General features: G+C 32.7%; 1 protein-coding gene across 1 annotated transcript; it reads left to right on the forward strand.

The window, feature by feature from the left end:
• The first annotated feature begins 1,355 nt into the window (after positions 1 to 1,355).
• On the forward strand, positions 1,356 to 4,196 carry LOC133307720 (transcription factor MYB14-like). The gene is made up of 3 exons (XM_061508273.1): positions 1,356 to 1,650; positions 1,775 to 1,904; positions 3,142 to 4,196. The coding sequence occupies exons 1-3, from the start codon at positions 1,518 to 1,520 to the stop codon at positions 3,701 to 3,703; spliced, it is 825 nt and encodes a 274-aa protein (XP_061364257.1). The 5' UTR covers positions 1,356 to 1,517; the 3' UTR covers positions 3,704 to 4,196.
• Positions 4,197 to 15,407: the final 11,211 nt, after the last annotated feature.

The raw sequence follows: 15,407 nt of genomic DNA on the forward strand, positions 1-15,407 counted from the left end.
GAAAATCAAACCCCTTAATAAATATAACTCATACTATTAAACTAATCAAAAACCTGTAATGACAGGATTTTTTTAATATAGTCCAGGAGTATAAAAAAAATTGTGGTCCTTTTCCTTTATGGTAAAAAAAATTACTCTTATATCCCTCTCTTTTCTTATATTTTCCGTCTTATCCCCTTTTATTTTCTATTTTTGGAACAGACCATCCTGCCCCATACCACAGTAGAAGAATGACATAAGTCTAATAAATTATCAATAATTATTGGTTGAAGTGATAACGAATTTATTTCCCCTAATAGGAAGAATCGACTTAGCACTTATATATAATAATAATAATAATAATTTTCTCAATTAATATCGTGGAAAGGGAGCGGCTCCCCAACAATTATTTTTTTCATTCCCATAATTCAAAATCGAGACTTGTAATTATATGTGTTGTATATGTGTCTCTAGCTAGTAATTTAATTTAAAGTTCATTAAAGCATAAATAAAGTAAGGAAAAATATACTCTTATGTTGTAAGAAAGTGTTTTTCTCTCCTACACATACATCGATTTTCATGTTTTTTTTCTTCTATAAGTAGATGGATCCCACATATAATTATCTCTATAGTATGAGAAAGATTCTCAGTTTCTCTCCAATTGCGTTAATAAAGCTCATAAAGTACTAAATACATATGTCTATTCAGAACTTAGCTCAGTGTTTGTCTCTAAATACATCAATCTTATTTTTTTTTCTATATATAGATTTATTTAATTCACGTAAGTGCTAGTTTATAATTAATTTAAGTCTTTAAAAACTTTTTTTATTCAACACACAATAGTAATATAAAAGAGTACTATTAACAAAAGAAAAATATTTATCAATGTTTTCCAGCATACGAATACGAACGTAGATAATTTTTCTACAACAACAATAAATTGATAGAACCTTAACAAAAATTAATATAAAGTTTTTATTTTATATAAACACCTTTTTTCATCATTATAGACGTTTAGTTCACGAAGCCTCCGATGAATCTGCTCAAAAAATGTCAGTTGCAATCAATCATATAGACCAAGTGTTACTTATCCTCGACGGATTTTCGAATGTTCAACCCATGATGCGACACAAAGTGACACGTAATGAAACTTTAACTCTCTAAGTGTCACTTAAAAAGCCAAAAATTACAAATGTCATTTTCGATAGAGAGAGAAAGAGAGAGCCTCTATTTCCAGGAAACACAGCTAAAGCCCAAATGGTTTGAACATGAAAATGTCGTGTTGTTTCCTTGGACCATTCTAACTCATATTGGTGGCTGCGGAATATCCAAGGATAAATAGCCTTGGGAAATGAAGTTGAACAATCCCATTTGAAGATAGCAAGAGCTAATTTACTAGCTAGCTACATATAGTGATACCATAGCACAATAAATTAACCATTCCTTGTTAAATCCTAACTAAGGGTGAGACAATTTTTATACGCAGCATTATCTTATTTTTTGGATTCAAAGTTGTGACCTTTCAGTGAAATTTGAAGATGGGTAGAGCCCCATGTTGTGAAAAAGTGGGATTGAAGAAGGGTCCTTGGACCCCAGAGGAAGATCAAATTCTCGTATCTTATATCCAAAAACATGGCCATAGCAACTGGCGTGCACTCCCAAAGCAAGCTGGTACTTTTCTGAATAAACAAATTGCTTTTGGGTATTCCATTTTTGGTATGTTTGGGGTGATTTGGAATGTTATGATCTTGTGTGTATTGATTTTGTTCTGGTTTCTCTCTGAACAATTGCTCAGGACTATTAAGGTGTGGAAAAAGCTGCAGACTTCGCTGGATTAACTATTTAAGTCCTGATATCAAGAGAGGAAACTTCTCAAATGCAGAAGAGGAAACTATCATTAAGATGCATGAGATGATCGGGAACAGGTATGTATATATATATATATATATATATATGTTCATTGATTCCTTCCTAAAATCATTGACATTCATCAATCATTCATAGTTGTTCTTAACTTCATAGCAGAATGTTAATCAGGAGGAAACATAAAAAGGTTTAAGTATCGTTAGTGAATAAGATGCCACCGATCCAGTTTATTAGTTCACACGGGGTGCGGTTTGATGATCATTTGCTGAAATTGTAATGAGAGATTCTGTTTTCAAAACTGGATTTGTGTTTTCAACTTCATCCTTCTTTTCTTTTACTTAATTTTTCTGATAAGTAATATTTAAGTGGTGGGAGAAAATGAGTTAACAGTGTATAAGAAAAATTGGTTTTTTAACCTATTTAATGATGATGCGCAATTTGAACACTCACAACCCATCTAACCACGTTATTTTGGTAAATTATATGCCTTTTAAATCAATTGGAGAAAATATTTATCTTTTAGCATTATTGGAAAGACTCTTTGTGACTAACCCGAAAGGGTGGCATAGCTAAGGGAGTGTATCCAAGTTTAATTATTGGAAAGACTCTTTGTGACTATAGACAAAATCTTTGGGCACATAAGTGGGGGATTAATTTCAGCCTAACTGATTTACCAAAAAAAAATTTAAAAAAAAATAAAAAAAATCAGAGTATGTATACTCTTTCCTTTTACGGATTTTCATCCCTTTTTTTATTCAAAGTATTACTTTGTATCTCTTACTATTTTTACTTAATAGAAGAAACATTAGCGTAGTAATAATATTTTGAGCATTTTAATTTTAAAAAGAAATAAAATACAAACATACTTTTTATAGTTGAGACTAGTTAATAATTTTTTTAATCATTATGAAATTACTTCAAAACAAAATAATTTGAAACGAAATGGAGTAAATAAGCATAGATACCAATCACATTAGCTTGTAGGGTTTTTCTTGTCCAAAGTTCAAAATATTTCAAATGCAGATGCAGAGAACATGAGTACTAAAACAAAAAATTAAGACTAGTAAACATGTGGGGTAGCAAGATTCTCTGATTTTATCTGCCTTACACGCCACTTAATGTTCATAGCACACGCAACTATAATATATGCTAGACGTACATACCAATATGTGCATGGGATTTACTGTCTATAAAATCCAATAATCAATCCACTCTAAGTTTGTTGTTTTCTTAATCACTTAACCAAGAATCTCATGCAAATATCTCATACATTAAATACTTGATCTTTGTTTCCAGGTGGTCAGCAATAGCAGCAAAATTACCAGGAAGAACTGACAATGAAATAAAAAATGTGTGGCACACCCACTTGAAGAAGAGGGCATTGAAAACCAACCAACACAATTCAGAGAGAAAAATAGTTTCAAAACCAAAAATCATGCAATCTGATTCCAATTCCAGCACACCAACTCAATCAGAACATTCCAGTCTTTATTGCACTGAAATGGAGACTACATCAGCATGCACTTCTTCTAGTGATTTTTCATCACTCACCAATATTAGTGAAGGAAAACACATGAACAAAAACACCATCATGAGTGAAGACATAGAGTCTCTTGAGACAATGCCTGAAATTGATGAAAGCTTTTGGTCAGAGACAACAACAATGAATGATGAAAGATCAACCATGCCATCACATTCTTGGACAATCTCAAATGAACTATCACCTCAATATCCATTTCATTCAGTGGATACCTTCCAACAGAGTTATGGTAATAGTTCAAACTTTGATGATGGCATGGATTTTTGGTATGACTTGTTCATCAGATCAGGGGAGTCAATAGAATTGCCAGAGTTCTAAATTTTTTCATGAACACATTGATGGTATTATTTAATTGGGCACACAGTAAACTTTTTTCCTAAATAAAATAAATATCTTGTATAGCGAATTGAATTTGACCATTATAACAAGTAAAGAGTTAGAAGCTGGGGGCAACGTTATCTCAAGCTACAAGAGCCACAGTCATTCATTAATTAACCAAAAAAAAAAAAAAATTAGCTAGATTGGTAAAGGGTTATGGTGATATGATATTATAAGCACTTAAGAGTTGTTGGTCTAGTAACGATTCAGTTAGATCTCAGGATTTGACCTGTCGAAAAAGTAATTAATTCGATTCTTAAGAATCACAATTTCTGGAAAGGGTGGAGAGGTTCAAACCTGAAACTGGATTAGTCGGGTTTATTAGGACTTCAGACACCGGTTGATATCTATTCAAAAAAAATTGTTTGTTTATGTATAAGTAAAACATGAGGTTTGCTCAACATTTTTTCTTGTTACAAGTTGTTTCATTATCTTAGAGTTATTCAATTGTAATAGAAATAAATTATCCATTGAAGTATATGAATATTCAATTCTTTTTTACTCTTTTTTATTTTATTTTGTATACCAATTCTTTTTTACTCTTGTTGAGTTTTATTGCCTATTTTCTTTCTGGTTTTCTGTTTGGTTTGATTTAATTCATGAAAAAAATCATTGCACTCAAATGGATGATTAAATTTGAATTGGTTCACCGTGCATGTAACTTTTTGATCCCATTTGTTGTTGCAACTTGTAAGTTATTTTGGCAGCTTTGAAAAGTAAATTTTGGGCAGCCAATTGAGACAAGTTGTACCAAAGACAAGGAAAAACGAATATTTCTTTCTCTTGCCTAGTAGCATCCTATGCAGTGAATTTTGGACCACAAATTTCAATTTTTGATAAATAATTCAGTGCGTGCTTATATTATTTAATTTTAGAATAAAAAATTTTCTTTTACAATATTTTAAGATAGTTTCATAAAAAATATTATCATTTGATAAAATATTATTAAACATGCACTTAATTAAAGATAATGTTTTTTAAAGATTCTTTTGGTAATCTTTACTTTCATGAAGTATCTATACAATTATTTCCAATGTTTATTTGAGTCTGAAATATGAATATAATAAATTATTATTTTTATAAAAAAAAATATATAAGGTTTACTTATTCTCTTTTTTTCGATGATATCTCTTACTTAATTTTTTATCTTTCATACTTATAAGTATAATATTTTATAAAATAATTATCATGTAAGTAGTTTATTAAACAGATAACAAATGGATTTGTTTTTATCTATTTTTCAATAACAAAATCGATGTCAGAAGAGAAGCATGACGAATATTCCATTGGCATTACGAATCGAAAAGGTAATGGGGTTATCTATTTTATTAGAGAGGATGTGATGTACCAAAAAAAGAAAAAGAGAGGATGTGAATGAATTTTGCATTATGGGTTTTCACTCAACAACCAAAAAAGTGATGGTTCAAGTAGCTTGGCACACTAGGTTATAATGGACCAGAAGTGCAGCAGCCTGTTATCCCTCCACTGTTAGGAGAAGGAAGTGTTCGCTGCTCTGTGAAGCCAGCCTCACGCTGTGCCCTCCGTTTTAAGGGTCATGAATTGCTTGGGCTTTCGCCCTGGCCCCATGCCTCCACTCTTAACTTGGAGCGGGCAGGCCAGCATAGTGCATCAACAGGCCCAACCAAGCGAAGCCACAACCATGTTCCATCACTTTGATGCCCCCACTTGGGTTACAAGTTGAAGCTACCCAACTCGGCGTACTGACAAGCATGTCAACGAGTTATAAATACTGATTTGTGTAATACGATTAACTATGTGGTACTATATCAACGCTATGACATAAGATGGATTCATCCAAGGTGGGGGTATTCTAAAGGGGAAACAAGAGTGTTATAATAGTTTGCTTGATTCTGTCCTACTGTTATAACACAATGAATGGATTAGTAGGAGCATTGACAGTCCCTTGAAGACATTAATCTAACGCCAAGCATTAAAGCAAAGATCTAATAGTGAATACAATAAGCAATGAGGATTTTATTAGGGGTCAGAGTTCTGAATTTCTCATGAACACATTGATGGTATTATTAAATTGGGCAGAGAACAAACCTTTTTTTTTTTTTTATCTTAGTAAATTGAATCTGACCCTTACAACGAGTAAAGGGTTACATTAGTTTCTGAAGTGGGGGCAACGTTAATTGTCTCTAGTTCCAAGTGCCTGAGTCATTCATTAAGAAAGAAACTAGCTACATTGGTAAAGGGTAATAGTGATATGATTTACAAGGGGTGCATAAAAAAGAGCAAAATACATGTGAGGAACGAAAAGGGAAACACTGGCTTTGTTTATGTATACTGTGCAAAACATTGGGTTCGCTTAACTTTTTGTTTTTCTTGTTACAAGATGTTTCTAATAGGTTAGAGATATTCAATTGTAATAGACTAATAGCAATAAATTACGCACTGAAGTATGTGAAGTGCTCCTTTTTTTTTTTTTTTTTTTGTTTACTCCTCTTGTTGAGTTTTATTGTCTATTTTCTTTCTGGTTTTCTGTTTGATTTTATTTTATTCATGAAAGAATCATCATTGCACTTAGAGGGATGATTGAATTTGAATTGGTCCTCCATGAACTTCTTTATCCCTGGTGTAATTGCAACTTTTAAGTTATTTGGCAACTTTGAATTGTATTGGGACAAGTTTGGACAAAAGATGGGGAAAAACGAACAGTCCTTTCGCTTGCTTAATAGGTGAATTTTGACCAAAAAATTCAATTTTTGATAAATAATTCAGTGTATACTTTAATATATTTTAAAATAAAAATTTCTTTTATAATTTTTACAGAGTTCTATAAAATTAAGTAATTTTTTAAAATAAATTATTATTAAACATACACTTAATACAAGACAGTGTCGAGCATAATTAAGTATTTGTTTTTTCAAGATTCTTCTGGTAATACTTATTTTTATGAAGCTAGTATCAATATATTGATCAATTATGTACAATATTTATTTGGGGTCGAATCCTTTGACATCAAATTTTAACCGTTCATTTCTATTATTTTAACAATTATAATTTATTGGGTCATATTTATTATTTGATTATTAATTTTTAATAAATTATAACCGTTAGATTGACGAAAATCAGCATTTAAATTTTAGTATCAAATGATCATGTCCCTATTTATTTGTATTTGAGATATAAGTATAATAAAATTTAGTATCTTAATAAACTCATCTTTTACTTGATCTCTTTTTTCGATGATATCTCTTAATTAATTTAATCTTTCATAATTTTAAATATAATATTTTATACAATAATTATCTTGCAATTAGAATAATAAACAATTAACAAAAGGATTTTTTTAACTACTTTTTAATATTTATTTGTCTCTCATTTTCTTTGTCTCGCAAACCAATGTTATAAAACTTTGGCCAACAATCGACTCTGTGTGGGTATTGGGTTCATAAATCACTTATTGAATTGATAAGTCATGGATTAAACCGATTAACACGGATATATATATATATATATATATATATATATATATATATATATATATACTCAAAATTTCTTCCTTTTAATTTCTATACTCAAATATACATATATGAATTTAAAATAATGGAGTAATAAATATTGATATGGTATAGAACACATGATGGAACAGTGACCATTTTGTCACGCTTCAAAAAAAATTTACTCGACTGTCATGTCAAGAGTAAAATTTTTCAAAATGCCACGTGGCACAATTCGCTACCCTGTGTAATGGATTATGCTTGCTAATGTGGCAAGTCACAATTGGTTGGAATAATTCGCTACACAGGGTAGCGAATTACGTGGTCAAAATTCAGCCTGTGTAACATCCCCTTCTCGAGCCGGTTCAATTAACATACACATGATATAAACAGAAACAGCGGAAGACTTATTTTTAAAAATATGAGCTAACTTTTTTTTTAACTTAATTCTTACTCTGCGTAAACGAAAATCGGGCAGAGTTTCCTCTATAAATCGGACAACTGGAGATTTTCCAATCCTACTCAGAAGCATTTCCTGATAAACAGTTTATACCACATATCAATTCAGAAATACCAGATATCCAAATATAATCAAATACCCATACATGGGTGCATGCATAACATGGTTCTGTGCCACTATATCTAACAGCATGCCATCAAAACGTAAACCTATTTGAATATTGCATCATCATATAACGTGCCTGAATACTCAAATGCACATGCATCAAACCGACAGACATGTACAAAACATATACAGGCCATATACAAAATAAAGGATCTAACATCATGATCCACAAAATACTGAAATACTAAATGAAAGCACTATACTCCAAAATAGAAGTAGCCTACAGCTACTCAAAATCCAATACGTCCAAAATCCTCGGCCACGGGTAGCGTCCCTGACTCGAGAGGTCTCACCGGGGATCTGGGCACCTGAAAATATGGCCCCAACGAGGGGTGAGATTATAAATCTCAATAAGCTCCAGGTTTATAGATAATTCTCCATACCCCTGGCTCACTCCTGCATGAAAGTCAGATACAGAGTATACGAATACAACATATAACAGATATCATAACAGAACAGAGCATATATCCATATCATATCAGAAGTGTGCGATGTCATTCCCAAGGGAGGACCCCAAGCGGAAATCAACGCACGTGTTCCCGAGGGAGGACCCCAATGCGGAACCAGACATATCGGAGGCGTACACTATCAGTCCCGAGGGAGGACCCCAAAGCGGACATCCGGGTACTATACAATCAATGGCCAGAGATTGTTACAGAAATCATATTACAGAAGTCATATCATAGCAAAACATATCATGTTATCAAATAACTCTATATGAATGCATCTATACAAAGCATCTAAATAACAGTCATACAGTCCAACCATAGTTCACTAACCATGGTGGAGCACTCAAGCAGGAAAAGACTCCTTAAACATAGAGCTTACCTCTTGAAGCTTTATCAATCCACTCACTTGTGGCTCAAGTTACTTATATATCTTCAAGAGATTCCAATTCCTTTTTAGTCCCTAGGTACACCTAGAGCAAGGATCCATAAATACAAATTAATAAAATGCCATCATGCCTAGCTTTCACAGAAGGCATACATTTTATCGCTTCTTTTCGTTTCTTTACGTTTTTGTCAATGCTATGCCAATACACAAGTCTAGACCTCTTTATAATCGTTCGTGTTCTTTAATTTGATCAAGTATTCCCTTACGAATTTCCAACATAAATCATAGTATTTTACTTTAAAGGACCGTGGGCCTAAAATTAAGAAATCAATATATTTTTCCATGATTTCTTTTCAAACCATTTCACTTCATGACTTATCATTTTCATACTTTGAAACACACATATTTTATTAAAATAAAATATGACAACATCTTTCCCTAAACACCCTATATCTCGAATCCCTTAAGGGAATTTCCAAGGATCCTTCTCTTTTACAATACATTTTCTTCACTTAATTTAACAACTACACGTACAAAAATATATAATATAAACCAAGTTCCTAATTAATTTTTTGGGAATCTCAATTTTGGGAATCTCAAGCTCTTTAAATCCTTCAAGGCCGAAACATCAAGGGTATGTTTCAAAGGATTTTCTTTCAAATTTAACATTCTTACTAACTCATCAAATTTCCTCTTATTCAAGCACATTAAACCTTCCCAATACATACAATAAATCTTTGCGCATCACCCCTAATTACCCTATCAAGGCCGAAATCTAGGGTATGTCACCATGGGATTTTTTTCCAATTTATTATACATGTTCATATGCTTATTCCACATTCCTATATCCAACACATCATCAATCCATCATCAATTCAAATTTTAAACTAATTTATTTCACGCCAACACATGCTCACAATTTCTATGACACAAACCATCAAAATAACATCATGGAAACAAAGGTTTCTTACCACTAATCAACTTCCCAAAGCCTAGAAAGCAACCTCCAAGCCAAGCTCCATCAAAAACTCATTTTTTCTCCTCCAATGAATAGTAACTCGAAAATGAGAGGAGGAATAACTCTTCACACACTCAACTATAGCTCAAATGGATAGGTGGAATGGATTCATTGAGTGGTTTCCAATCAATTTCATGTGGTGGTCATTGGATTTGGTGGATGGATGAGGTAGAAATCAAAGCAAGAAAAAACCAAACCCTAACCCCCCCCCTGTCAAGTGCAGCTCGGCCATCCAAGAGAGAGAAGGAGAAATTCTAAAATGAATAGTGATTCATTTAAGTGACAAGGCTATATAGGCACATGTGGCCCTTTTTATCGGATGTTTTTCTATCGCGTATTTTAACTTAAACTGACTCGGAACTCGCTTAAGGCTACAAACATATTTTTATTTTTCTAAAATCATTTACATTAATTTTTATTTCCTAAGAAACAATATTCTTAATTTACAGTATGATTTCTGCACCGTTTTTGACGAAATGCACTGTGAACCACTAACTGTACTTCGTTTACTTCTGAACTTAAAACTTATTAACTTATCATTTCCTTGGGCCCATATTGACTTGTTTGGTATATATTGGACTTTCTTATTCTTATTTCATCAATTATTTGCTTCTGGACTCTACCGGTTGCTTAAACAGCAGTACAAAATACCCGGTAGAAACACTATTCACGAGATTTTCATGGAAAGTGCCAGACTATACAATTTTTCGTTCTGAACTCATATTTGTCGTCAGAATTATCAAATTATGTTTCTAAAATCATTTTGCTCATTTAAGCTCTACCGGTTAATTCACAAAACTGTAAATTCTCCGGCAGAACGCACTATTCATAACATAGTCATGATTACAGTCAAAATACTCGAAATCGCTCACTGAATCTAATTATGGCATTTAAATCCTTAAATTAAATCTCTAACTAAGATTTACCAGTTAGAGTCATTATAGCCTGCACAGTCAGCAAAATGACATGTGTCAAGCAGGCAGTAATTCGATACACTGTGTAGCAAATTATGCCCAACGGACACCTGCAGCACTGCGCATGTTTGTCACGTGTCAGTTATGCACAAGTTCGCTACACAGGGTAGCGAACTTGGTGCAATTTTTCCCCTATTTAAACCCCTCATTCCCCCACCATCTCCTCTCACTCTCTCCCTCACTCCCTCTCTCTTTAAGTGATTTCTCTCTCTAAAGGTTAGTTTTTAAATTTATTTAAATTTTGTTCTTTAATAATTTGTTTAATTTATTATTTTATGCATTATTAAATGTGTTATTTTATTTAATGTTGATATTTGAAACCTTAGGTTAGTTAATGTGTTAATTTTTTTTTTTTGGTAAGCAGTTAATGTGTTAATTTTAATTCATGCACTAATGGTTAGGTGTAACTCATTTATTTTTTTATTTATGCTCTAATAATTTTTTAATATTATTTAATATTGATATTTAAAACCTTAGGTTAGTAAATGTGTTAATTTTTTTGACGCATAAATGGTTAGGTGTAATTCTTTGATTTTTTATTTATGCTTTAATAATTTTGTAATATTATTTAATGTTAGTATTTGAAACCTTAGGTTAGTAAATGTGTTAATTTATTTCATACATAAATGGTTTATTCCCAATTTATTCCCAATTAACATTCGTGTAATGGCTTATTCCATACCAAAATGGTACATTAGCATTTCCTGCATAATAACATATCGAACACCCGCATTGTGTAGTTTAATATGATATTAGACAAGCACTAATAAAGCATTAATGGTTACGTACCTGCAACTGGCGGGTCCTGCATTCCGACAATGCCCGGAGATGGAATTGGTTAACGAACTGCAGTAGACAGACAACAATCAAAATAACCATCGACATTTGTATCCGTTGATTCGTTGTCCCGAACAAGACCTTCGTCAACCTCTTCCTCAAAACTATCTGTACGCCAAGATGGATCGTACATGTCGTGGGCCGGCAAGATTTCATCACAAATTTGCTGAGTTAGTGGTGCAAGCGCGGGTGACGCGTTCTCATCTTTCGGATTGACCACTGGCTCCATGTTTATGTTGATGAAGTCAGTGGATGGTGCAGAAAGTTGACTGCTTGATTGTCCACCATAGTTGACTTTCGCATACAGTTCAATAAATCTTGACCCACCAGCTTCCGAAGTGCTTGCATCTACCACTAATGCTACATCTTCATCTTCAACAATTTCCACACCAACCTACTACACGGGGTTACCCGAGGCACATCTAGTAGTCAATCGAGCTAGAGTTTGACCATGTTGTAATCTCAACTTCTTGTATATTATCTTCTTCAGCTCATGAAGATTGCATGTTGAGCTCATGTGAAACATTTTTGCATCACCTTCAAAAACTTGCTCGTTCGGTCCCAAATATTTTCTCCCATTATAATAAAAAGTGGCGATTAAATCATTCCTACCCTCACTCATTGTACAAAAGAAGAAAAAAAACTAACATTCAAACATAACACAAAAGTCAAAAAAGTAGTAAAGATGTATATAAAAAGAAGTTTTTCGCACTTGGTGGTGAGCACAGTGCAATGATTTTTTTGTACAATTTATAGTAAGTAATTCGCTATGCAAAATAGAAAATTATTGCACATAATTCGCTATACCCCCTAGCAAATTACTGGGGGAGATGACATTTGTCTCTGATGTGTCAGATTTGTCCCTAATTCGCTATGAGTCATAGCAAATTTCAATACATAATTCGCTACCTGGTACATCGAATTATGTGGGGTTTTGACATGTGACCTGACAATGACTGGACAGGAACTGACCCATTGACACGTAATTCGCTACACTGTGCAACGAATTAGGTGTCCAATAGCATTTTGCCATATTAGCATGCATAATTCGCTACACAGTGTAGCGAATTACTGCCTGCTTGACACAGGTCATTTTACTGACTGTGCAGGCTAAATTTTGATCACATAATTCGCTACCCTGTGTAGGGAATTATTCCAACCAATTGTGACTTGCCACATCAGCAAGCATAATTCGCTATACAGGGTAGCAAATTATGCCACGTGGCATTCTGGGAAATTTTATTGTTGGCGTAGCAGTCTAGTAAATTTTTTGTTGAAGCGTGGTAAAATGGTCACTGTTCCACACATGTTTAACACAACTTGCCAATGAATGGCATTATTCGAAAAGCACTAACCCCCGCCATATTCATAAGGAACAACTAAGATCAATTTTAATTAATTATGAGACTTGACAATTGGCATTAACTTGTCAATAATCTAACACCAATTCTTCATTGTTAGTAAACATGAGAAAGATGATACACTTGGGTAAGCACCAATGTGATCCAAAACTTAAATTCCATGCCAAGGCTAAGCCATAATACACATATATTATTTTAATTTTGAAGGTTCAACTCTCACTTTTGGTCATGTTTATGGTTCTGAAACATCTTAATTTAACTTTTCTTGAACAATAAAATCAACAAGTTTTAAACTTATTTACATTACTAAAAGTTACCTAAGTTTGCCAAAAATTACAAGATCAATATCAAGGTTAAGGGCAGCAAACAGCCAGTACAAGACATCCTCTAAAGATTCTTCAACAAGATATATGGGTCTATTTGATTTTCTGACCGAACTGTTATCTCAAATATTTCCACAAAGCCTGCATTAGGAAAATATACAGTATAATAAATTATAATAAAGTACACCACTCAAAGACAACAAGTTTTGGAAAATACAAGGAAGAGAAACAGATGTCATTTTTAATACAGTAAAGAATGCTCTAAATTGTTAGTATGTAGGTGTTTTACAGACAATCTATTTAGTCAGATGTACACCTTTTACTATTTTTTGTATTTCATGATTAAGTTAATTTGAGCACACTTTATTTTTATCATATTTTTTCTCACCTTTATTTATGGTTAATATACTTTTAAAGATAATGGCACTGGGAATAGAACTGGTGCTCACTCGATGATCTATGATATGGATCATGATCATGAGGACTCGAGTTAACAATATGTCTATCGTCTGAAGCTTGTTCTTAGTCTTAAATCACCAAGATAGGGTATTGGTGATCTCAATAAGACTAGCACGACGTCATCTACTTGTATGGAGATAAAAGGTAGGAACCTCATAGAATGCAAGCATGGTGATGCCTTAAATGATGTTGTGGGTGAATATGTTAGAGAACATATGACACTGAACTGACCCGCCAAAAGACTCCACAAGGATTTATTGTAAATAGTATAATTCAATTTGTAATGTCTTTCATCGTTTGGTAGTGTGAATCGTCAAACACTTGAGGATGCCATTGAACATTATATCCTATGGTTATGCTTTGATTATACGACTCTATCTGCCTAAAAATTGGGAGAACGGTGTATTTTTTAGTATAGCTCGAATAAATGAGTATAGATGGACATGGCGATGGGACTCATAGTCCTGTACAAGAGATTAGTCGTTCACAAGATCGATAGGAATTAGATGACTTCTATTAGACTCGAGAATCTATGTATAGTAAGGATCATTAGGAGTCATGGATCCGTTTTAGAGTCAATAAAGAAGATTCCTAATTATGTGAAAAAGATACATTTAGTCAATCAAGAGAGATGATATCCTTGTTCTCAACTAAATGTGAATGAAGATATAAGCGATGATGTTGGCATGGTAACCAAATTAGAAAGGTAAATCATTTGATCATCTCAATTAGTTCTAAGGCTGCAAAGAATTGCTAATGTCTTATGTGATCATTAGATGAATTGGACCAATTAAAGGAGTTTAATTGGTCCAAGTTTATCTATGTCCTTCATTAATTGGTCCTAATAGGTGATACGCCAATATTGTTCTTAATCTATGTTGCACCGACACAAACATGAGACACGACATTCTGACACGTTAATTCTAAAAAATGTTAGATTTTGACACATTAGGACAAATTTTATTACTAAATAATATTTTTAATTTATGTAGTGTTTATTATATTTATCAATAATTTAACAAAAAATTGAAACTAAACTTATAATACTCATCAATTTTGCAAAGAAACATAAAATATAAATATTCACTATTATATTTTCAAATTGAAATGTCTTATACACTCTAGTGAAATTTATTCAGTATCCATTTTAAATTTTTATTTTATCAGTTTGGTAAAATATCAATCAATTTTTTCATGTTATGTAAAGAAATTTCAAATATTATAGATTTCGAAGCGTGGCACAATGTTTGGGAGTGTCAGACATGATACTTCAGATTTTTTGAAATGTCGGTGCTACATAGTTCTTAATGACGTGCTATAGCAAGTTTCGGCCAATAATGTGTTATTGGGCTTAAGTGAGACTATGAGAGGATTAGGTTGGAGTGAGACTCCAAGCCCACATGAACCATGCGCCTATTTGGGCTTTAGTGGTAAAATTGGTTTTTTGCCCAAATGTGTTAGAAGGCCTAATAGGATCTTGAACTATGAGTCCTAGTAAGTCAAGGAGTTGACTGAGTCAAAATGAGTTTTGGCACAAATCTTAATTTGAATTAGAATTTTGAATTTTGAAATCAAATTTAAATTAAGAGCTAGGATAAGAATGAATTTGAATTTAAAGTTTAAATCGAATTTAAGAGGTAAGGTGGATAAGGATAATTATAAATTATCCAAAGCATTATCCAATAGGGATTGAACAAGGCTTCTTGAAACAATTTAATTGTTTAAATTACAAATTCAACTAAATTT

Source organism: Gastrolobium bilobum, unplaced genomic scaffold (assembly GCF_033153095.1).
Source record: "Gastrolobium bilobum isolate Gb01-03AN ecotype WA unplaced genomic scaffold, APGP_CSIRO_Gbil_v1 utg6672, whole genome shotgun sequence".
In the NCBI taxonomy this organism is placed as follows: Eukaryota; Viridiplantae; Streptophyta; class Magnoliopsida; order Fabales; family Fabaceae; genus Gastrolobium; species Gastrolobium bilobum.

Bases quoted from the DNA above. Each gene is read 5' to 3' on its own strand.
- LOC133307720 (XM_061508273.1), top strand. From the start codon at position 1,518: ATGGGTAGAGCCCCATGTTGTGAAAAAGTGGGATTGAAGAAGGGTCCT. The intron at 1,651-1,774 runs GTACTTTTCTGA...ACAATTGCTCAG, and splicing joins TGCACTCCCAAAGCAAGCTG to GACTATTAAGGTGTGGAAAA. The intron at 1,905-3,141 runs GTATGTATATAT...CTTTGTTTCCAG, and splicing joins CATGAGATGATCGGGAACAG to GTGGTCAGCAATAGCAGCAA.